Raw genomic sequence first — 24,445 nt, 5'->3', positions numbered from 1 at the left:
CTGACAGCTCAGAGCCTGGAGCCTGCTTTGGATTCTGTGTCTTCCTCTCTCTCTCTCTCTCTCTCTCTCTCTCTCTCTGCCTTTCCCCTGCTTGTACTCTGTCTCTCTCTCTCTCTTTCTCAAAAATGAATAAACGTTAAAAAAATTTTTAGTGCATTTCTTTGCTCTACTCCTAGTCCTTCTGATTCAGTATGACCACAGCCTGGAATGCTAAGGACCTAGAGATTTCAATGCAGGGTCCCCAGAATGACCACACTGATTTACTGAAACGGATTCACTCTCAAAAACTAATAGCACAGGGACATCGGTTCCACTCCTTTTGATTTTGTTCCCAGCGTCCTCAAAGAACCAGGGACGAAGTGTTGACCAAGGGTGCCTACTGAACCCCAGGCACTCTGCTGGAGCAGTAAGGATGCTGCCTGGTGCCTAGAAGTGGCCGCAAAGAAGAGGACCCAAATGCCTGGTCAGAGCAGCAATCATCATAACAAAAGCTTACATTATTAAGTACCTACTGGATGCCAGATAGCACCTCATTTATTTTCTGCAAATGAGAAAACTGAGGTTCAGAGAAGTATCTCACCACCCAGCTAGTAAGCAGCAGAGGCAAGATCTACAAAATGCTCCGTGAAACTCGCCACTCTGCAATGCCAGGGCACTTCTGTGCTAACATACACATAACATAAAATGTGCCACTTTAACCATTTTTTAAGTGTACAGTTCAGAGGCATGAAGTATAATCACACGGTCTTGTAACTGTCACCACCATCCATCTCCAGAACTTACTCATCTTTCCCAATTGGAACTCTGTGCCCATTCAACACTAACTCTCCTGTTCCCCACCTCCCGGCCCCCGGCAACCACCATTCTACCACGTCTCTCTGAACGTAACTACTCTAGGAACCTCATGTAAGTGGAATACACAATATCTGCCCTTTCGTGCCCAACATACTCTTAAAAAGGGCCAGATTCCACCTTGGTCTGATGGGACCAAGCTACGAATGTGTCTCAGCCATCTTTATAATCTGGCTAGTGTCATCAGTTTGGGTGTCCTGTCTCTCCATGCCCACCCCAGTTACCCATGACCTACTGGCATGTTGAAGCAGGGCAGCTCCCCCACTCCGGCCAGAGAATCCCATGTAGGTCCAGAGACTGGATGCGCTGGTAACTGCTTCCATGCTCAAAGAACCTGTCCCTGAGTCACTTTTATCTTCCCCACTATGGTGACCTGGTACCACTTTGTCCTGCTCTAGTGAATACTTAATTAGCTTCCTTCTTTTTCTTTAAGCACCTGATCCTTTAAAATTGGCAAGTGGCATTGTGTTATGAAACCACAGGTACAAGGATAAAGCATCTACATAAAGACAAAAGCTTTCCTCACAGTGGGATTCCAGCTTTACTTAGAGGCAACTGGGCAAGCCAAGTCTAGCCCCTGAATGGTAAGGATCCTCAGCCTTAGCCCACTTGCAGGAAGGGATTTCCCAGACTGTCATCATTAGTTCAAGTGCCTCAGGGTCCCAAGCCAGGTCCGTTTGGCTGAAGTGGCCAATCGGAGTTCTGCCACAGGAGAGAATGAGAGAGAGAGCCAGCCAAACAGCATCAGCCAGAGCGCACCATCGACACAACATTGCACCAAGAGTTTTAGGACAGAGAGACACGGAAGTCAGTCCTTGACATTGGGTTTCCACAATCTGGAGAAAAGGCCAACCCGCCAGCTGAGCTTCTCCCTCCCCATGATGGCTACATTTGATTACTGCAGTCACATTTGGACTCCCAGTGGTCAAGCCCCACAGATTTGCCCTGTTGAGGTGAGACTGCAGTGGGGACCCCCCGCAGCTGGATGTCCTCCTCACCCAGGGCTCTCTTCTCCCTGGTGGAGCCTTGGCTCAAGGCAATCTGTCCATGCGGTGCTGCATCGGCCTGGCGGAGAGGGAGGGGGCAATGCGGTCAGGGAGCAGGGCTCCTCTGACCCTCCACGGGGGTCTGTCTTGGTCTGTGTGGTGCCGGGGGTGCGTCAGCTCACCCCCATGTTCTGGGATTCTCCCAGTGGTGCCTTGTCCACGGATAGTTGTTAGCTGCTCTTGTGAGGAGGAGTGAGGTCAGGAACGACCCATGTCACCATCTTGGTGGCATCGCTCCTATTGCAGTCACTAAATGATCCTGGTTTGCAGTGTAAACGGTGGGCTACCTCAGAGCATGGGGTCCCTGGGTAAAAGGGAGTTGACTGGGACAGGGTCTCACTGTGTCTGCCTCTACTGTTTTATGTCATAAATGAAACGGAGTGTCACGAATGGAAGGTTGGCCCAAAGGATATAAACACAACGTCCACAGAACACCATGCAGAAACCGAATCTGCCTCACTTTTCTAAATCAATTCTGACCAGAGACACCCAGCCCCTGACAACCACTGGCTGGAGTGAGCATGCCCTTATGGTCCTAAATAATGCCACAGACCACTTGGAGCACAGCTCAGCAGCCCTCAGGAATCAGACTTCCTCTGCCCTTCCTATTTTCTAGTCCTTAACACGGAAATCCTGAAACCAGCTGCTTTGCTCTCCATCATGTGCATCCCCATTGCAGACAAATCCCATGGGTAATCAAACTGCACAGAACGCCAGTTGTATTTCCAGCCTGACTTTAAATATAAATATAAACTGAAATCCTTAATGCTTCATCATGGTGCTTTTGACATCAGGGGCCACCATATAATAAACGCCATCATTATCAGAATCAGCACCTCAGGGTCTCCTCTACCCACAGTAAGGGAGGGTGGGCCACCCAGAATTAGAACCTGAACTCACTACTGTCACTATTTAGGACAGATTGGAACTGAAGGTTTGAAGGAGTCATCTTGGAAACCTTGGGAGGAGAGCTTCTTGAGGGAGGGATGGGGTCTTCTCTCTTTAGACCCTCCTAAGTGTAGCCCATTGCTGGGGGATAGTCACAGGTCTGTATACGCCTGCTGAGTATTCAGTTTGGTCGACTCACCTGCAATGTAGGCCTAAGACACAGACAGAGGGTAGCAGAGTATTTCTGTGAATACCTCAGTCTATGTTTCTTGTGTTCTTACTTTTCCAGCCTCATCTTACACCAGTAATTCTCCATCAGGGTGATTTTGCCCCAGCCCAGGGGAACTTTGGCAACGTCTAGAGATGTTTTTGGGAGAGGAGCCTCTGGACTCTACTTGTAGAGGCCAGGGACGCTGCTAAACACCCTGCAATGCACGCGACAGTCCCCACCATGAAGAAGCAGTACCGCAGCTGAGAAACTTCGTTCTTATTCTCTGCTTTGCTAGCTTCAGTCTAGTGCCAGCCTTTTTTCTTTCTAGAACATTCTATACACTCTCACACTTTGGGCCTTCACGCATGTTGCTTCCTTTAACTCCACCCTGGCCAGCCCTGGAAGCACATGGAAACTTCCATTCATCCTCTAGGTTTTAGCGTAAATAAAATTTCCTCGGGGAGGCCTTCACTGAGCCCCTAATGTAAGCTAGGTCCCTCCAACATGGCTTTCAATGGCACCCATATTTTCCCTATCAGAGCACTCACCACGGTCACCATGACTTCTCACACTTGCCTTTGCCACTAGGTTGGAGGAGCCATGAGGCAGGGGCGGTGCTTTTCTATTGCCGTATCCCCAGGCCTCGTCCGGTGCCGGCACACTGTGACAGCACACTCGGTCTCAAATGCATGACGCAGACCAAGCTAAGCAGGACACTCAAAGGCTTAAGTTATGATGCCATCACATGGGCACACCCAAAAGAGAATGCGGTAGCTCTGTATGCACTGATAAGGACCGCTCTGTAAGATGAATGGATATGGCAAGACACCAGGCAGTCCCTATAGTATGCTAGCATCTGTGTTGGGTAAGCGAGAAGGAAAAACGTATGCGTATCTACTGGAAGCAACTGGGGACAGGGGGAGGAGGGAGGCTTCCTTTTCACTGCACACCTTCTTGAATTTTGTAACCCATGAACATTATTAAAGAAAACAAGAAGCGTTTAAATGAGTGTGGGTATGTATAAAAGTCTACATCTTCTTGAAACTAAAAAAAAAAAAATTATTCATGTAGAATGATATCCGATGAGAACCCAGCACAGGGAACTGTGCATAGAAGCCAAATTCACATACAGCATTTCAAAGTGTGCCCACCCTGTCTGACTTCCTGTTTTGGAAGGAGCCAGAGTCCACATGAAGACACAGGCACATGGAAATGCTTGTATGTGTAATGGATACTCATTTTATGAGGCGCCTGGGTGGTTCCCAGGCAGTTAAACGTCTGACTCTTGATTTCGGCTCACAGCCGTGGAATCAAGCCCTGTGTCGGGCTCTGTGCTGGGCGTGGAGCCTGCTTAAGATTCTTTCCCTCTCCCTCTGCCCCTCTTCCCTACTTGCACTCACTCTTTCTCTCTCTCAAATAAAAAATAAAAAATAAAAAATAAAAAATAAAAAATAAAAAATAAAAAAATAAAGAGGTATTCATTTTAGAAGCTTTATATTTTCAGAATTAGATGGCTTTGGAAACATGTTCTCTCTGCTTCACGGTCTTGGTCCTGGAACCCCCTCTACCCCATCAGTTGGGGGCAACTCCAAAGCAAATTCACTCTCCAAGCCCTTCTTCTCCTTCCCAGCTTTCCTCCCTACCACCTGCAGGCCCCTCTGTCTCTCCTGTCCTTTCATCCCAAATGCTGGGGCTGGGTGAGATGAGAGAGATGATAATGAAATGCCAAAGCCAACAAATTGTTGCTGCTTGTTAGCAAAAGAGGAGGCAGGTAGGCTTAATGGAGAAGGAAGTTGAAATTAATGGCAAAAATGAGGTTTATCTGTGTAATCTGTGGACTTGGTCTCTCCCCATCTCCTATTAGCATAGATACGGAGGTGTCTGTATAATGACAAAGGGGAGCTGTCCGCACTTTCCCATAAATCTCCACCACCTGTCGCTGGGTCCCTGGCTTGGTGTCCAGGAACACTTCACTCTTACCAGGTCACTTGCCATCCTTCCCTCCAATTTGCCACAACGGCAAGACTCCTAAACCTGAACTGAACATGTTCCCATGCTCCCTGCTTCTGCTGTGTTCCCCCCAACTCTGCCAGCATCTCAGGAGAGCAGCAAAGTCTCACCATCACGGCAAGGTCTTACAGGACCCTGAGCACCTTTCACATTGGAAGCGTTCCACAAGTGTACCTCCATCAAAGCAAAACATCTGGGTACATGAAAACACAAATGCCCAAAGTAACAAGCATAGGCTTCCAAAAGGCCCAAACAAGGATCTATTGAGGACTTTCTTGTCTCAGTGACCAGATAAAACAACTTATCGATCATTTTCTAAATTATTGTTTACATCTCACCTGTCCTCAGAACTCTGTAAACACTTCTTAGCCTCAGGCCCGAACCTGCCTAAATATTTTTTCTACCTCTTGATAAAAACTTATCAAACTACATATCCACTGTGCACCATTAAATACATGGATGTCACAGAAATATATTTTTTTTAATCACTAGCTTTATAAAATTATGATAACCTGGTTTACGATGAAAATGAAATTTCTGATATAGTAATCTCTCTTTCATTTGTCACTGGTTAGTTAAAAATCCAAGTTAATCATAATAATAAAGTTTTCTAGACATAGCTTCATTAATAAATGATAAGCATAATCATTATAACAGTTAAAAAAAAAGGACAAAGGCAAACAGTAAGCGCTTACTATGTGCTGGGTCCTTTTGTAATATCTCAGTCAATCCTCACAACCCTGTTACTATCTCCATTGTATAGAGTTCGGGGCACTTATGCACCACATGCACCCCGTTCCTTAGTTAGGAATTGACGAGCTTAAAAAAAGTTCAGGTGAGACAATGAGAACAGAAGACCATCCTTCTCCATCACAGCACTTTTCCCCAATTAGCTGGAAAAAAAGTCTTCAGATAAATCTCCGAAGCTAGAGAGAAGATTATTTTAAAAGGTTAACTAGATGAATAGCCTTCCTTGGAATTTTCTATCCTAGCTGAATTTCACATCTTAGATTAGGCTAATAAGATTCCTGGGACCCTTCCTCTTAAGGAATCTCAGTGCCTCATTGGTCCACACTGATTGAAGCCAACTTACTCTCCCCTCTAGGCAACACACATCCCTGGGTTTTGAATTCAGACCCTCAGTTTTCTCAGAGTCCTCAAGACCACATGGCATTGACAATCTATTCACAGAATATGCTTGTTTATGAAAGACAGTGATGTTTACCACCAGGAGAAGATACAATGAGAAGACAGACCCACTGTGTAGTAGTTTCAGATATTTTTAACGGGAAGGCTTCGTTTTTTGTTGTTGTTTCTTAAAAAACAGCCTGTCTGGCATGCCTCCATTTCAAATAGAAGTACATTCAGTAGGGAAAGTCAGGTTCAGCAGTCTCAAAGGGATCTTGGGCGAATGTTTAATCCCACTCCCTTACTTTATAAGTGAGAGAAGGGGCCCAGGGAAGGGAAGGTCATATATGACCTATGTTCCCAAGGTCACATAGGGGAACTGTAGGAAGATGACCCAAAGCCCTCTCTCGGGCTCCTTTGGCGCTCGGCTGCCCTCCGCATAACCCCATGCAACCATGTTCAAGCACGGGTCAGCACACCTTCCGAACCCAGGTGTTGATCTGGCAAGGTGGAAAAATGTTTGCCAAATTCCTGTCAACTGTGCTTTTAGCTAACTTTAGATGAAATAACATTAATGTGAAGAATTCCTTACAGAAATTCTGAAGCGTTAACATTTCACACTGATACAGGTGAATGGAAGCCAAAAAAGGTGAAAGAGGAATGAAGAAGGAAGTATATTCCAATAATCAGGTTATTCAAAACCACTGCAAGTCCTTCCTGGGTCTTCTGAAGCTGTGGCCAGACACAAGCAGAAGGCGATACTATGTTTCTTCTTTTGCATTTCCAGGCTAACTCTCCTCCCTGAGCTTAGTCTACAAAACATATCACATGGTGACAATATTCACAGCAGCATTATTCACTACAGCTAAAAGGTGGAAATGAGCCCAACGTCCATCAACAGGTGGCTGGATAAATAAAACATGCACACGATGGAATATTATTTAGCCCTAAAAAGGAATGAAATTCCAACACATGCTACGGCGTGGATGAACGATGAAAATGTTATGCTAAGTGAAATGAGAAATGGGGAGGGAGAGATAGAGGGGTGGGAGAGGGAGAGAGAGAGAATCTAAAATAGGCAACTTCATAATAGAGACAGAAGATAGACCAGAGGTTACCAGAGGGCGGAGGGAGAACTATTGTATAATGGGTACAGGGTATCTGGTTGGGATGATGAAAAATTCAGAAAATGTCCAGTGATGATGGTTGTACAACATTGTAAATGTACTTGGTATCCCCAGATTGTACTTTTGGAAGTAGGTTAAAATGGTAAATTTTATGTTAAAATTTTTTACCACAATTTAAAACATCACATTAAAAAGTGGATCATGCCCCTTCATTTCTCAGTTAGAATTCCTACCCTTTCTTTTATTCACTCACAGCCATTAAAGCCCAAACTTCTTTTCAAGACTTGCTTCCTACCAATAGTGTCATGGTCAATGTGTGTGTTTCACACACATGGATAGACACGATCACATCGAAGCCCCTTTGTGTCCTGGAGACCCATCCACAAACACGTGTCCACCTTGAAGCCACCCACGTGGGGACTCCAACAAGAAGGCCCATGGCAAGACTAATGCAACCAGTGTTTCTGGAGATCCCTGCAACCAAACATCCCGACAAGGAGTCCCAGCTCAACCCTTAAATTCCTCAGCACGGGGGGAACAGGTATTTAGTGCTGTATACTCTCCCTGTAAAGAAAACTATATGCACATACCAGGGAGACCTTCAGGGATTGCTAACCCAAGCCTGCTCCTCCAGGCCCACGAACAAAGAGATTTCAGCCCATACATGGCTATTCGGTGAACTCAGCAATTGCACGTTACACTGAACAGTGGGTGCCCTTAATGCAAACGCATATAATTAGGAGCTAAATCTTTGTACCTTTACAGGACAAAGGCTATAATAACCAGGATGTACCACTTGTGACTTCTGAGGAGAGTAGAGCTTTTCATTTTTCCTTTAAAAAATCTATTTCTCACAAGGCGAAGAGCATCTGAGAGCAAGAGTCTTTTGAAAACAGAAGCAGGGAGGAGGGTGCAGAATATGAGTTTTGTGTGCTATGGTCACAATCTATCACCCAGGCCTGAGAGGTGCCAATGGGTGCCCTACCACGACCTCTGTTCAACTTTAAGGTTTCACAACCTCATCTTCTGCGAAAACCTTGGCATTGCCAGGGGCCTGAACACCGAGTCCCATAAGCTCTTAAAGATTTCCAGAGTTCATAAAGAAAAACAATCCCTAGTGATACTTTCCATTGTCAACATACATGGGCGTTTAGCACAAATAAGCTGCCACTTGTAAGAAGTCCACTCGACATCACTCCCTTGCATGTCCTAAAGACACATGGCAAGATCACACTAAGATGTTTAGAGGCAAGCATCTTTTGAATAAGGTTTCGTTCCCAAAGTGCTTAATTAGCAGGAACACTATGCTAAAGAACTGTCCTTGAATATGCATGCATTTTAACCTCCATGCTATTTTTTCTAAAGCACAAATTTTCCTCTCCCCGGATGGTCAGGAGATCACTGGCCACAGAAAACCGACTGTCTTAGGTGTTGATCCACAAAATGAGGTCTGTCTTTCCAAGTAGGTTTTAACTGCCTTACAGGGCGATATCCTGGTTTATGAGGGAGACCATTCTTTGGAGTCTTTCCTCCATTCGTTTTGGATGAGCAAGGCTCCCACGGCCTAGTTATGGCTGAACTCCTTCCACACTTCCCACCAACCTCTTCTGCCCCCTCATGCCTTCCTCCCACCCCAATTCCAGCCAACCATGTTTACAAGACACCCAGTTAGTAAATCACAATTCAAATGAACCCATCCATTTGTTCGGCAGAAAGTGGCCTCTGGAGTCGCTCCATGTGAATAGGCCAGAGTTACATATGGCAGGCCCGCAAACGCGAACAGGATATGATTTATTTATGACGGCCATGTGTGTTTGATGCCCAGTTCCAGCAGGCTGTGGCTCCCCTCCCCTGCCTCAGTCTGGGATGACCTATCTACTCACTGTGTCCCATTTCAGGTACTGTATTTCCACGCTGGGGACACAGAGATGGGCGACCGGCTGGGGGCTGCGCACACAGATGTCCCGAACCCTGCTGGCCACGTAACAATCTGTGACCACACACAAAGTGGGCCAAACATAACTTGCTGCAAAGGTTTGCCGTGTACAATGGTTTCCAGTGGAAAGTGGAGAAGTGGCGGCTGGAACCAATGACCATGTGGGGCTCATTAAATTGTTCTGTATTTACCTATAAGGAAGGCTGGGATGCCGGCGAGGGGAGCCCTGCTCCTCATTTCAGAGATTTCAACACCCCCCCCCCCGCCCCCATCATTTGGCAGTGATGCTCCAAAGGTGAATGGCAGATCTGCATCAGAAGGTCCAAACGTGGACCTCAACTAAAGTGCTGTAAACTTCTGCCTTCCACAGTCTCCCCCTCCCCCCCCCCCAGTTGTATTTATACTTTGAAAGAAGTTAACATGAAGCAGTAGTCACCTGGGCGTGCTCGATTTTTGACAAGCCTTAGTCACTCTGTACCCAGCAGAACAATTCACATTATAGTCGAAATCCTGTGAAGATTGTGCCACACATGCTAACACTAAAATGCCAGTAGCTCCACTTACCTTCTTTATTAAGCCTCATAACCTCCCTGCTTTTTCCACCCTCTTTTCCAGCCTCTTCTAAATCTACATCTGCAGATGAAAAAGAAAAGGAAAAAAAAGAGAATGAGGAAAGAAAAAAAAAAAAGATCAAAAAGGGGGGAAAAAGCCAAAGTCAAGGGGGGCAGGGAGAGTGTTTATTTGCAAACAGATCGATATAAATACTGTACATGAAAATCTTTCAAAAACTGACAATGCAACATTTTCTCCCAAGTCCTTATTGCCATCTACCTGGCCCAGATAGGTACCAAAAAAAACTATGCAACCAGCAACAGAGTAGCCTTTTAAACAGATACACCGTGGGGCTGTGAAAGCCCACCCCGCGGGCTGCCACGGGGAGCCGGGCACAGACAGACAGACAGACAGCCCTGGCAGCAGGGCCTCTCTCTGTGCATTGATGATCTGTCTCTGTGTGTATTTATTTAGAGAGAGAGGGAGAAGCATGGAGGACACCGGGGGCCACTCTCTCTCTCACACACACACTTTTTCCCAGTGGCTCTAGGTGAATGGAAAGGTTACAGGATAATAAAAGGAGGAGGAGGCGGTGGGGTTCTTACTGTCGGAGCAGTGTAATTTGGCGGCGTCGATCCAGGAGGACCAGGGTTTGCCCAGAAACGCCTCCGGACTGGGCACTTTGCGATCCAGTGTCGCCATTGCTCTTCCTTCTTGTTGCTTTTTCCCTGTTCCTTCGGCAGCAGCAGCCGAGAGACACGGGATTCGAGAACGCTCCGACGTCATCTTCGGAACGTTCCGACATTGAGTGCTCTGAAAGGGGGAGGGAGGGAGGGACGGGAGGAGGGAGCGGAGAGGCGGCGGAGGAGGGGAGAGCGAGCGAGGGGGAGGAGCCGGAGCCGGCGCTCGGCGCCCGGGGCCGGCAGGGCTCGGCCCGGCGGTGCGCGGCCGCCAGAGGCAGCAGAGAGGCGCCTGCAGCTCGCCGCGCGCCCGCCCGCCTGCCGCCTGCCGGCCCGCCCGCCGGGGGAGGGGCCGCGCGCCGGGCCAGCGCCGCGTGCCGGGGCCCGAGGCTGCAGCGCGCGCGGGCGCCGAGCTGCTGCGGCGCCACCGCCGCCGCCGCCGCCACCGCCTGCGCCCGGCGTCCGGAGCCCGGATCGGAGGGGCCGGGGCGAGCGGGGCGGGGGTGCGAGCCGGGAGAGGCACGACCCGGGGCCGTAGGCGGGGTGGTCTTTCCCGCGGAGTGGCCGCCAGAAGACGGAAAGTTTTTGCATGCAGTCCTTCCAGCGTGTCCTTCCCTCGCCGGCTCCCTGTGGTCCACCGTGAGGCGCCCCCGCGACCGAGAGGGGAGGAGCCGCGCAGGTGTTCCCCCCTGCCCCCCGACGAGCATCCCAAATCCAGGGAGGGGACCCTGGTGACCTCTCCTCCCAGCCACCGCTCCCTTCACCCTTTCTTCTCTGTCTCTGTGGACCTTGGACCGTGGAGGATTCCGGGGATGCCTTTGGGAGCTGACATCAATGGGTAGATGGAAGTGGTTCTAAAAAGCAGGTGAGTTTGGGGCGAGGGCAGTTGCCTACCCATCTCAGTGAGGCTGCGGGACGTGCAAAGCTCAAAACTCAGGGCCGCGGTGCCCCCAGATTCCCTGCGCGATGCGTGTCTCGGGCGCTCGGGGAAACCACTGCGTAGACCTTGCTCCAGGATCAGGATAGCGGGAGAGCACATTCACTTCTCTCGGAAAACGATGCTTCCAGGGCCAAGCCCCTGGAGCAATTTCCAGCGCTCCCCACGGTGGTGGTTCCAGGGTGGCCCGGATTAGCGCCTGCAACCTATGGCCAGGAACCCGACTCCTGGGAGAATTCAGTCCGGGCTTATCTCTGGCCAGCTAGAAAGGAAGCGTTAGATTTCCTCTGGATTTGGGATGTTTGATGCTTTAATTGAGATTTCCCCTTTTCCCCCTAAGGGTAAGGCAACAAAGGCCTTAAAAGGTCTTCTGGTATCTCTCTCTTTCTCTCTTTGAATCCTTTCGTTTACTAGGACTTACCTAAAATAGGTGGACACTCCCTCACAATTGACATATTTTTCATTTTCCCCAGTACCCTTTTAGTTCTTACTACTCTGCTTCTGCCTCATGGGGGAGGCACACTTACTGGAAGTTGCTCTGCACAGATGGAGTTCTGCCCTGGCTATGCCATCCAGTGCCCCTGCACTTGGCAAAGCCAGGGTTAGGATGGGCCATGAAGGAGGAGCTGTGGATTGGTCTCCAGTTGTGATATTTGTATGAATGGGCTTATGTTTTGTCAGATCCAGACAAGTTTGATTTTCCTCTGCTGTCTTTGGAAGGGTTTCTACATAGGAACCACTAAATGGCGAAGATGCCAATGAGTGGAGAATTCTCTTTGTAAGGGTTTGTACTATTAACAAATATTTATTAATTATGGACCTACTATATGCTAGACACTGTGGCATATCCTTCCAAATATCCATCCATCCATCCATCCATCCATCCATCCATCCATCCACCCATCCACCTTTTCAACAAATATTGCCTGTCATGGACTAGTGTTTTCAACAGGGGAAGACAAATGAGACCTAGCCCAGTGTGGAGATGCAGTCTGGTGGTCTCTGTGGAAGAAGGAAGGTGTGAAACTTATCAGCCACTTGGAAAAAAAACAAGTACAGTGGCAGGCCCAGGCAGTGAATGGTGTGCCCTCTGAGAGCTGTGCCTGTTCATAGGAGGAACTAAGATCTAGTTTGGAATGACCAGAAAACGTGTCACAGAGAAGATAGGATCTGCTGTGCATCTTGGACATTGGGGAGGATTTATCATGGTATAGGTGAAGGCTTGTCTTGCTGAGGGAAGGAGAGCGATGGTCACAGATGTTTCAAGCCGAGCACAAGCTTGGTGTGTTTGGGGTTGAAGGTAGTTTACCTGGGATGGTGGGTTATTGTTGGGGGTTTGGGGTTATTGTCAGGCCTGGTCAAACTATGGAAGGCACTGAATGGTGGCCTAAGGAGTTTGGGGTTTTTTGTTTGTTTGTTTGTTGTTTTGTTTTTTGACAATGGGAAGCCACTGAAGGGGCTTTCTGCAGTGTAAAGGTAAGTAGAAAGTGTGACTTAGAAAGGCCGTGGTGTCCAGGATATATTGGATAGGGAAGCAGGTTAGAAGCAGTGCTACAATATTCATGTTGTGGGGAACTTTGGTGGTCCCATGCAGGTGGAGAAGAGGGCACCTCATTCAAGGGTATGTTGTACGGCTGGATTTGGGGAGGGAGAGAGCACAGAGGCATAAGTAATTAGATCCTGGAACATTTTTCCTTTCCCCTACTGCCTTCTGATTTTCCTTCCATTTTTGTATTTATTCCTCTATTCTGCTTGCAAGGGAAGATGTAGTAGGCAGCCTCTAAGATGACCACAGTGATCCCCACATCCTGGTATCTATGCCCTCATGTGAGCCCCTCCCCTTCCACATGGGCCGGACCTAGTAACTTGCAGCTAAACAAATAGGATATGGCGTGACACTTCCAAGGCTAGGTTACAAAACGACTGTGGCTTCTGTCTTATTCACTCCTGCTGTCACTGGCTGGCTCCAAGGAAGACCACTGCCATCTTGTGAGGTGCCCTAGGGGGAGGCACATGTGGCAGGGAACTGAAGGAGGCCTCTGGCCAACAGTCAGTGAGGAACTGAGGCTCGTGGTCCAACAGCCCATGAGGTACTAAATCCTGTCAATAGCCATGTCGAGTGAGTTTGGGAACACATTTTTCTCTAGTCAAGCCTTGAGATGAGACCACAGCCCTGCCCACGCATGAGAGACCTTGGGGCAGAGGCCCCCAGTCAAGTTTGTGTTCCTGTGTTCCTGACTGCCTTAAACTATGAGATAATTGGTGTTTGCTGTTTTAAGTTGTTAAGTTCTGGGGTAACTTGTTACATAGCAATACATAACTCATACACAACGGTTTGGGTATAAAGTGTTTAGTGTTATCCTTGCCAGCTTAGTGGGACTGGTTTACTCTAGTATCTCCTATGCTGAATTTTGTAATTTACCTTTATCTCCGGGTATTCAAGTTTTGGCTATTTCTTTATTTTCATTTTATTTATTTACTTATTTTTAATTGGAGAGAGAGCATGCATGAGCAGGGGAGGGACGGGGGGGGGCGGGGTGTGGGTAGGGAGAGAGGGAGAATCTTAGGCAGGCTCCACACTCAGTGCAGAGCCTGATGCAGGGCTCAATTCCAAGACCCTGGGATCATGACCTGAGCCAAAATAAGAGTCGGGCGCTCCACCAGCTGAGCCACCCAGGCACCCCAAGTTTTTCTTATTTAAACTCAATCACTACTTTATGGAAATAATTGTACAATGACAACAAGGTCATGATGTAACTGTTGGAAACAAATCTTCACTGAGAGCAATGCTACCACACTGATGGCCATTACAACCCTGCCGTCCATCCTTGAGGTGTGTGGAGAGTAAATTGATGAAGGGACTCAAGCCCAGTGGTTGGGAGCTTCCAGAAAATTCTTTCTCCCCTCCCAGGAACCATTTTAAACCACTCAAAAACCCAAAAGTGGCTTACCATCAGGAGGAGTCAGGGCACCTCAGTCTAAGAAGAAACAAGGCAGTGCTTTGATATTTTAACAATAGTTTACTCCCACCCCCACCCCCACCCTCAGCTGAGCCTCTCAAGTAGAAATTACTTCTACACAGAACCCTGAAGCTGGTGTGACAGCCTAAATATCATCCCCTTCTAGCAGGGAGCATTTTCATTTGTAACACAGGAAAGTATGGTCTGGAATCTAAAAGTGGTTTAGCAGCTCTACGAAATAGACATTGGATACATTGCTTGTTTAACTGATCATCAGAATGGGTATACATTAGTGCAGTTAGACTTCGGGAGCATAATTGTGGTTTCCACTCTCAGCCTTGCGCAGTCTCTCCACTGACTATAGAGATAATAATACCAACTTTGTGAAACTCTAACCCACCTATGACTTTGTAACTGGATAACATGGCTGTCAATTAAATTATACCACTGGGAGCCAGAGAATGAAGGAAGCGTTGCTCATGAAACCACTGGACTTTTACACTTGGCTTTAGATGAAAATTGAGGTCAGTCGGGAGTAGTATTTGGGTCAGTGTGATGCATATATAGTATTATATACATGTCTATACTTATGTATCAACTATACCTATGGCAAAGTTATTGCAGACTTGTATTCCTTTTGGTGGTAAAGAGTTACAAATCATGTTAGTGGCAACAAGAATCTTACACATTCTTCACACTGACCTGCAGAAGTCATTTAAAGCACATCAGTGTAACATCTGTGTGATAAAACCGTCTAGCAAAGGTGTAACACCTTCCTCCCTTCATGGTTAACGTTTGGGAAGATAAAAGGGGTGTAAATATTTTTATTGTTTTATTATCTTTCTTAGAAAAATAACAGGGGTGGGTTTAATTGAAAAAGAGACTCTTCCATAGACCAAATAAAGAAATCACTTCAACAGAGATGACAGTGGAAAATACCTATTTAATTTGAATAACACCTGGTTCTGGAGAGATGTGCATCTAATACGCAGCCTGCATTCACTTAGTCTGATTCATGGGCTGTTTTCCCTCATTACTGAAAAGAAGAGAAGGGGTAATATTAGCTCTCTCATTTGAGGATATTAAGCTCCTGCTGGGGTCGAGGCGCTGTGCGTGCACCCTACTTCCTACCTAGACCGATGTTGGGAGCTCCCTGGAGGCGACGAGGGGAAAATGACATTCCATTAAAATGAGGCATCCCTGGAATTGTTTGATGTTCTTTGTCTTAATTGAATCCATCTATCCCATCTGCCACTCTTCTCCCTAAATTTATTTCCCTCACCCACTCTCTCTCCGAATTGTAATTGGGGGGAAATTTGTTACATACGTTGTTACCTTTTATAAGAGCTCCAGGCTGCATCTGGAGGGCAGGTGTGCCGACTCCCTGGCCTTGTTAGACAAGGCTGCCTGCCTCTTCCCTGCCCCTCACATGTTGCTAGATCAAAGAGGACTGGGATAAAAGACCCCCAGTAGCAATGGGAGTGGGAAAGAAAATAGGCATTCCAGGCTTTGGGTTATTGGTTTCACTCTAAGGCCCTAGCCATGCGTCTGCTCTGAATAAACATGGACTCCATTAATAAACAGAACTACAAAAACATGCAACTTGCATTCTGACTTTGGCAGAAGGGCCAAAAGGGGAATGTGTTATGGGGAGGTAAAGCTGCCTTGCCACCCCAGGCAGACTCATCTGTGACTTTGATCTTCTTGGGCTTCCTGAAGCACTCTGATGTTGCAGGGTGAGGAGGCCTCTCTGCTCCCTGCAGTGTGGCAGAACCCGCCCCATCTCTCTCCGTTTCTCTTAGGGGTTAGACAGGAGGAGAGAGAGCATCTCTTTAGCACTCCTGTACAATTCACTTTTGGCCCTTAACCTAAATAGAAATACATAAAAATTTAAGACACATGTCCACCCCTCCAAACTCACCAGCTAATATAGTGGGGGAGGCAGTGCAGGGTGGAGGCCAGAGCACTGGCTTCAGTTGGGCAGGTATGCATTAGAATTGCCCTTCAGTCATTTGCTTGAGAACCTTTCTTAATCCATCCCAACCTCAGTTTCCTCATCTATTAAATGGGTACCAAGGCTCTTCTCTTCGGAGTGTCGTGAGGACTCTCGTGAGATGCCAGGTCTTGCTTGAGCCCCCTCGTGGGGCCTGGCACACAAAGGACAATTGTAAATGTTTGCTACGGTTATTACTTCAGTTGCAATATGACATTATTGCAATTAATGCAATTATTGCATTATTACGTTGTGCAGACAACAGCTGCCAGTCAGAAACAGGCTGACCCTCTGATGCCAGGAGGGCTCCTGATGCTAGGAGGGCTTCTGACGATCCTTCTACTTAGAAAGGAAACTCCACAGCCACCTTGAAAAAGAAACACAAAGCTGGAGGCATCAGGAGTTTGGACTACAAACTCTATTACAAAGCTGTAGTCATCGAGACAGCATACAAACAGACACATAGATCACTGGAACAGAATAGAGAACCCAGAAATGGACCCACAACTATATGGTCAACTCATCTTTGACAAAGCAGGAGAGAATATCTGATGGAAAAACGACAGTCTCTTCAACAACATGCAGAAGAATGAAACTGGACCAGTTTCTTACACCATATGCAAAAATAAATTCAAAATGGATGAAAGACCTGAATGTGAGACAGGAAACCATCAAAATCCTAGAGGAGAACACAGGCAGCAACCTGTCTGACCTCGGCAGTAGCAACTTCTTACTAGACACGTCTCCGGAGGCAAGGGAAACAAAAGCAAAAATGAACTATGGGGACCTCACCAAGATAAAAAGCTTCTGCACAGAGAAGGAAACAATCAACAAAACTAAAAGGCAGCCTACGGAATGGGAGAAGATATTTGCAAATGACATATGGGGTAAAAGGGTTAGTATCCAAAATCTATAAAGAATCTTTCAAACTCAACATCCAAAAAACAAATAATCCAGTGAAGAAATAGGCAGAAGACATAAATAGACATTTTTCCAAAGAAGGCATCCAGATGGCTAACAGACACATAAAAAGATGTTCAATATCACTCGTCATCAAGGAAATACAAATCAAAACCATGATGAGATACCTCCTCACACCTGTCAGAATGGCTAAAGTTAACAGTGCAGGAAACAACAGATGTTGGCGAGGTTGTGGAGAAAGGAGAACCCTCTTACACTGTTGGTGGGAATGTGAACTGGTGGAGCCCCTCTGAAAACAGTATGGAGGTTCTTCAGGAGGTTAAAAACAGAATTACCCTATGACCCAGCAATTGCACTACAAGGTATTTACCCAAAGAATACAAAAATACAGATTCAAAGAGTTATATGCACCCCAATGTTTATAGCAGCATTATCAACAACAGCCAAACTATGGAAAGAGCCCAAATGTCCATCAACTGATGAATGGTTAAAAGAGATGTGGTATAGGGGCGCCTGGGTGGCTCAGTCGGTTAAGCGTCCGACTTCACTCAGGTCATGATCTCACGGTCTGTGAGTTCGAGCCCCGCGTCGGGCTCTGTGCTGACAGCTCAGAGGCTGCTGGAGCCTGCTTCGGATTCTGTGTCTCCCTCTCTCTCTGCCCCTCCCCCGGTAATGCTCTATCTCTCTCTCTGTCAAAAATAAATAAACATTAAAAAATTAAAAAAAAAAGATGTGGTATAGAGATATACAATGGACTATTGCTCAGCCATCAAAAAGAATGAAATCTTGCCATTTGCAGTGATGTGGACAGATCTAGAGTGTATTATGCTAAGTGAAATAAGTCAGAGAGAGACAAATACCATATGAGGCAAATACTCATATGTGGCATTTGGGAAGGAAAAAAAAGAGAGGGAAGCAAACCACAAGAGACTCTTAACTATAGAGAATAAACTGCAGGTTGATGGAGGGAGGGAGGTGGGGGAAGAGCTAGATGGGTGATGGGCATTAAGGAGGGCACTTGTTGTGATGAGTACTAGGTATTATATGTAAGTGATGAATCACTAAATTCTATTGCTGAAACCACTATTACACTATATGTTAACTAACTAGAATTTAAATTAAAATTGGGGGGAAAAAAGGAAATTAAAGCTCCTTTTCCTTTGTATGGGGCTACTGTCCTGCATCACCTGATGGAGACTTCTGTCAGAAACTTCTGCCTGAAACTTCACTGGACAGGGACTTCAGGGCAAGATGCATGTCCCTATTGTTCTGGGGAGGGCCCTACAAGACTTTTCTGTTATTTCAAGAAACAGCAAAATCCAAAGTGTGGTTGCAGGCAAAACTGTTTTTGCATGACAGTGTAAATACTTGTCTTAATAGTAAGCAGAGTGGGGTCTCTGCAAATTATCCCCCCCCCCAATTTATTTATTGTCTTTTATAAAAAAAATTAATACTGAATCCTAAAAACCACACATGAATGAGTGTGTTCCCAGGAGACAGTAAAACAGTAGTGATGAGGGGGAAATGCCCTTTGAGTATTTGCTTCAAACGTGGTCCCTACCCTGCCCCCAGATCACTCCCTTACCCCCAAATCTGAGGGCAGCTTTTCATACCATTTTCTAAACATTTACCTATGTATATATTTATCATTACAGGCATAGATGATATTGCTGCATGTATATTCTTATTTTCTTTTAAACCTGAACAACATCATTTTGTAGAAATACATATTTTATCCTTGGTTGAGAACGAAGCCTTGCATAAACAAGATTGACAGGGGCAACAGACTGTTTTGTGGATATTTTTCTGCAATTTTCTTTTTTCACATATGCGATTGCATGTTATTATATATGGAAATACCTCATTCTTTTAAATTGCTGCATAATATTCCACAAAATGTTCCAGAGTCTGCCTCTCGTCCTAGTGATAGACATTGAGGTTTCTGGTTTTAAAAACATAGGGTGGTCAACATCTTTATTTTTATAGCTGCTTCCTGGGCACATGAAGAAGTCTTTCTACCCAAAAGTACAATCACTGGGTATGTGCATTTTAAATTTTCACAGTTTGGCCAAATTGTCTTCTGAAGTAGCTGATCGATTCACGCTCTGACTAGCAGCATAGGAATGCCCCCATTTCCTCACGCCCTAATTCATGCCCAACGTTTTCAAACACTTTAAATTTGCCAAGATTAGGATTGAAAAAATCTTATTTAATTTCTATTTCTCTCATGTCTGGTATATTTTTGAGCATTCGTTCTTATGTCCACTGTATTTTCATGCTGTAAATTGCCGTTAGTATTTTTTGATGATTTGCTATTGGTATTTTTAGATCCTTTTATTGATTTGTAGGAATTCTGTCTACATTCTAGATTTAGAGATTTTGTTTGTTTGAAAATAATGTAATTTTCCAGCTTGATGCTTTTCTTCTTTTAACCTCATGTGGGGCATCTTTTCTATGCACATTTTTTTTTTTTTTTTCCATTTGGTTGTAGTCAGATGTATTGGACTTTTCCTTCAGGCCTTTTGCATTTTATGTCTTGCTTAAGAAGACCTTCTCTTCCCCTAAGGCCATAAAATATTTTCTTGTATTTTTTCTTTCTGCTTTACAGGTCTTTGTTTTCACTTTTAGCTCTTAGATATTTTTGGTTAATGATGTGAGGTAAACATTTTTATTTTTGAGCTTTTTCCAAACAGTTACCAGTTTTCTGCAGGCGTATATTGAATAGTTTAGACTTTCCATAGAGATCAGTCATACACTCACTTCCCAAATACATGAGTCTGTTTCTGAGCTCCCTTTTCTATTCCATTGTTTGGCCTGAATTTTCCATACCAGCTCCACAGTTTTAATTACTTTTATTTTACATATTTTGCTGTGTGTTAGAAAAAAAAAATGTTTCTTTTCTACTATGGATTGAGAATACTCTGTCTTGGTCTGTTCGGGTTGCTGTAACAAATTACCCCAGACCAAATGGCTCATAAACAACAGAAATTTATTTCTCACAGTTCTGAAGTTTGGAAGTCCAGGACCATCGTACTGGAAAGTTCAGAGTTCAGTCACAGTTTCTTGGTTTGTAGATGGCACCTTTTTACCATGTGCCCTCATGGTGGTGGAAGGGGTGAGGGAGTTCTTTAGGGTCTCTTTTATAAGGGTCCCCCCTGCACGACCTGATTAATCTTCCTTCAAGCCCCAAAGGCCCTACCTCCTGACACCATTAGCTTCAGGAGTAGGATTTCAACATAGGAATTGGTGAGGGGAACACAATCGTTCAGACCATAACACTCTATCCCTTAAAAAGGATTTTTTTTATTCCTGAGAAGTATGTTACGGGTGTCATTGTTCACCATTTGTCATAGGACATCTCATGATGGAGACTGGGCCATGTTAGGTAAGTTCATTGGAAACCTGACCTCATGCCTACTTCATGGGTACCATAGAGGTGGGCCCAATGGCTATTGCCAGCTTGGACTCCTGGTGAAAGCTTCCCCCAAGGTGATTTTCCAAACCAAATATCTAGACTCAGGAAAATGAATTGTTGAGAGATTATTCTTCCTACTAGAAAGGGGTGAAAAGGCCAACCCCTGTGGTTAGTGGTTGAGACTCTCTGGGGATATTCCCATCTGTCAGTCATCCCAAGGCAACAAGAAGGAGCCATGGGCACAGAAGGCTGGAGCAGAGGGAGGGAACAGACCTGCGACCAGGGCTGAGCTCCCCAGGTTTGGGGAGCAGGCAGGTGAGAGCCTCTTGCTGGCTGGGAGCTGGGCCAGGCAGTGTCCAGCAGGGGAACCTCTCTGGGATGATCTAGCTATGAGTCTGGAATCCTTCAGTAACCAGTCATAAGGTTTTCTGTGTTGTCTTTTCTTTTGCTTCCCTCAAGGTTTTAAATGACCTGGTCTTAGGTAGCTGTGTTGTGAGAAATCTAGTTAGGGGCTTACACTTATATGGGAGCCATAGATGTAGGGTTGAAAGTGGCTACCTTGGGGCATATGGGTGGCTCAGTCTGTTGAGCATCCGACTTCAGCTCAGGTCATGATCTCGCGGTTGGTGAGTTCAAGCCCCACATCCAGCTTGCTGACAGTCGGTCAGTGCAGAGCCTGGTTTGGATCTTCTGTCCCCCTCTCTCTGCCCCTTCCCCACTTGCACTCTCTCAAAAAATAAATAAGCATTAAAAAAAAAAAAGTTGCTAGCTCTACTTCCTGCCAGCCCTGTGTGGTAGCAGCACCATTATTCAAGAGAAGATGGCAGTCCTGTAGCCCCAAGAGGCGGCTGGGCACCAAGTGAGCAGGGGATACCTAAGCTTGTGAGCAGCCCCCAATAGCCCTTAACACCTTTCTCTCAGTCCCAGCCCAATACCTTCAAAAGGAGGAAATCCTGAAAATGTGAGGCCAGAGTTTGGGATATATATATATGGAAAGACAGAGAGAGAGAGAGAGAGAGCGAGATTATTTATTTTGAGAGACAGAAACAGCACAAGTGGGGAAGAGAGAGGGAGAGAGAGGTTACCAAGCAGGCTCCTCACTGTCAGCTTGGAGCCCAATGTGGGGATTGATCTCATGGATGGTGAGCCATGACCTGAGCCATATCCAAGAGTTGGGATGCTTAACTGAACTACCCAGGTGCCCTTGGGTTATATTTATATGACAGGAAATAGAAGACTGGTATCTTTAAGGTCATAAGACAATCACCGAAGAACGTAGAGTAGAGCCCAGGTGTCTCTTGCTTGGGGGCCATCTTGTTCATAGATTAATACTTCCCAAGAAGGATACTAAGGCTATAAATTTAAATTTCCCTGTAGGCCAGTTTTCTCATCCAGGGATGGTCTTGCTGCCTCCCCTCCAAACTCCAAGGATATTTGGCAATGTCTGGAGACCTTTTTGGTTGTCAAGATGGGGTGGGGGTGTACTCCTGGCATCTGGTGGGTAGAGGCCGGGGATGCTGTAAATTCCTGCCATTAGATGCATGGGAAGATTTATCTAGCCCAAAATGACAGTGATAGAATCCAGAAGCCCTGATGTAGGACAACTAATTTCCGGTTTCCTTTTTTTCCTTCTTCATTTCCAGAGAATGAACACCTAACCCTCAGCAACCTCTTTGCCATCGTGGACTTTTTTCCTCACACAGGCATCCAGTCAGAGTGTGGCAGGGCTGGGAGACCTGTCATCCATCGCTATGAAGAAAAAGGGTCTTTTTCCTTCCAATGGATGAAAGCCAAATCATGTTATTGGAGGAATACTATTTGTAGAATCAAAGGAAATAGCTATGGTTGTTACGCAATAATGAAGTAATACGGTCACCTCTTTCTTACTCTCTGAATCCTTTTACAGACCATTGCTTACCTACTCTAAGGGGAAAGTTGATCAGTGCCGAGGCACCCATGCTAGATAGCCCTTATTATTCCCAACTTACAGATGATGAAATTGAAGCGGAGAGCAGAAGTAAAATGAAACATGGTTCCCTCCTGGTTTCTTAAATTCCAGAGTTATCAAACACCTGGCCACGGCTATTGCATAGGTTGTGCACTGTAAAACTGTGCCGCAGTTAAGGGAGTGCCATTCACAGCACAGACACCATAGATTTACCGTGACAACTTTCTAGACAGATGGCATGAACGTGGCTTTTTCTAACAAAATCAGGACCATAAGACTATTTTGTAAATAGAAGTAAAGTTTCTTGAAGAAAGTGGGCCTTCCTCTAATGCCCACGAAGGCACTAGATGGACTAGGAGAAAAGAAGGAGAGTTATTGATAACTCTTCATACACGTTAGCAGTTTCAGCTGGGAGTTGTATGGGAAACACGGTGCCTTGTGTGATGGAATAAATAAAACAATCTTGCTGTGTAAATTTGGTTGTTCATACTACTGTTCTGGTGTCAGTCATCCTGAGCTTGGCTTGGAGGAGGAGACATTGACATGTTATATCACTTTATAAATTTGGCAGCAGGAGGTGCAAAGAGTGTCGTTTCAATTAGGGATTGACCTATGATTGATTTAGCAACGTATGTTGCCTAGTTTGTGATCGATGCCACGGAATGGCAGGTGCTGGACTCTTAGGAAGGCGAGGGCAGATGTTGGAGCATTGATCAGCTGATGAGCTCCGTGTAGGCCCCACACAGGGCAGATCAAATCTAAGTAAAGTATTGGAAGGTGGGAGTGATAGTGTCCCATGTGTTAACAGAGCCTGTCTGAGCTTTTGTCCTTTGTAGCTGTGGAACCATCTTTCACACAGACACTACTCTCCAGCAGAATTGTTCTAACTTTGTTCTGAATCTTTAGTGTGTACCATTGATGGTGCTTTTAGGGGGAAAAGGCCTCACCAGTCGCCTCAATTGAGAAGGCTGTAATTTTTTCCATCTATGCAAATACCTTGGCATTCAGAGACTCTGGCTGATCAAGAAAAAAAAAATTGTCTCTTATGATGCCTAGTAATTACTCAAGCTTGGGTAGGAGGTGGGGCATTTGAAGGAATCACAACCCTCATTTTCTGATTTGAATAAGAGAGGTTGACAGCCTGGCCTTGCCTGGCCCCGTGCCAGGTGGCATAGACTGTGAGTGGTAGCTTTTGCGAGGAGCTTAGTCTAGTTTGAGGGAGACATGTGTGCAACCAATGATCGGAGAACAGGATAGCCTGTGAGAAGGTGCTATTCCGATGTGCAGATGATAGATGTTGCAGGTGTCAGAGCAGGACAGGTTACTTGTGGCCGAGAAAGCTTGGGACAGAGCAGAAATTTGAGCTGGCCCTGGGAAAGACGGTGGGGGGCGGGGAGGAAGGACAGGAATAGCTAGTGCAGAGTATGCGTGGGGGACAGTGGCCTTAAGTGAGAGCCTCAGGTCACATAGACAATAATTCCGTAAAACAAAGCCCTCAGTGGAAAACAGGCAAGTCACAAGGGGATTTGGAATCAGGAAGGGTTTAAAAGTGTTACACAATGTTTCCAAGATTAAAATCTACAGTATGAGATAACATGAGTATAATACTGTATGTTCTGAGGCAAGTGGCATATTTCTTTGAGAAATACTTTTTATCAAGAGCAAATCTCCAAAATTAGGGCTCTGTTGATCTGAATGAGCTCATCAGGTGAGAAACTTGAACTTTTCAAGATTCTTCAGCCATCTGGTTGGCATGTTTAGAAATTGCACCCAACTGTACTGATAAAAAGGAACTCTGTGTTTGGGGTTTACCCTAATCCTCCAACTGTGGGTCGTTTTCA

At 45.9% G+C, this 24,445-nt stretch overlaps 1 protein-coding gene and 1 long non-coding RNA gene across 8 annotated transcripts in view; one reads left to right on the top strand and one right to left on the bottom strand.

The window, feature by feature from the left end:
• Window positions 1-10,553, bottom strand: part of ATXN7L1 (ataxin 7 like 1) — a 247,649-nt gene extending 237,096 nt beyond the window's left edge. For all 7 annotated transcript variants that reach the window (XM_047841233.1, XM_047841239.1, XM_047841267.1 and 4 more), the window contains exons 1-2: window positions 10,356-10,553; window positions 9,763-9,831 (exon numbers count right to left, since the gene is read on the bottom strand). In XM_047841233.1, the coding sequence (XP_047697189.1) occupies window positions 9,763-9,831; window positions 10,356-10,536 (250 nt within the window). In that variant the 5' untranslated portion in view covers window positions 10,537-10,553. The remainder of the gene's footprint in view (window positions 1-9,762; window positions 9,832-10,355) is intronic.
• A 286-nt stretch (window positions 10,554-10,839) lies between these two features.
• LOC125160872 (uncharacterized) lies at window positions 10,840-23,079 on the top strand. The gene is made up of 2 exons (XR_007150391.1): window positions 10,840-11,295; window positions 22,300-23,079. It is a non-coding gene; the product is annotated as an uncharacterized LOC125160872 (long non-coding RNA).
• Window positions 23,080-24,445: the final 1,366 nt, after the last annotated feature.

This window comes from Prionailurus viverrinus, chromosome A2 (genome assembly GCF_022837055.1).
Source record: "Prionailurus viverrinus isolate Anna chromosome A2, UM_Priviv_1.0, whole genome shotgun sequence".
NCBI classification, from domain to species: Eukaryota; Metazoa; Chordata; class Mammalia; order Carnivora; family Felidae; genus Prionailurus; species Prionailurus viverrinus.
This window is presented reverse-complemented; position numbering and strand designations above follow the sequence as displayed.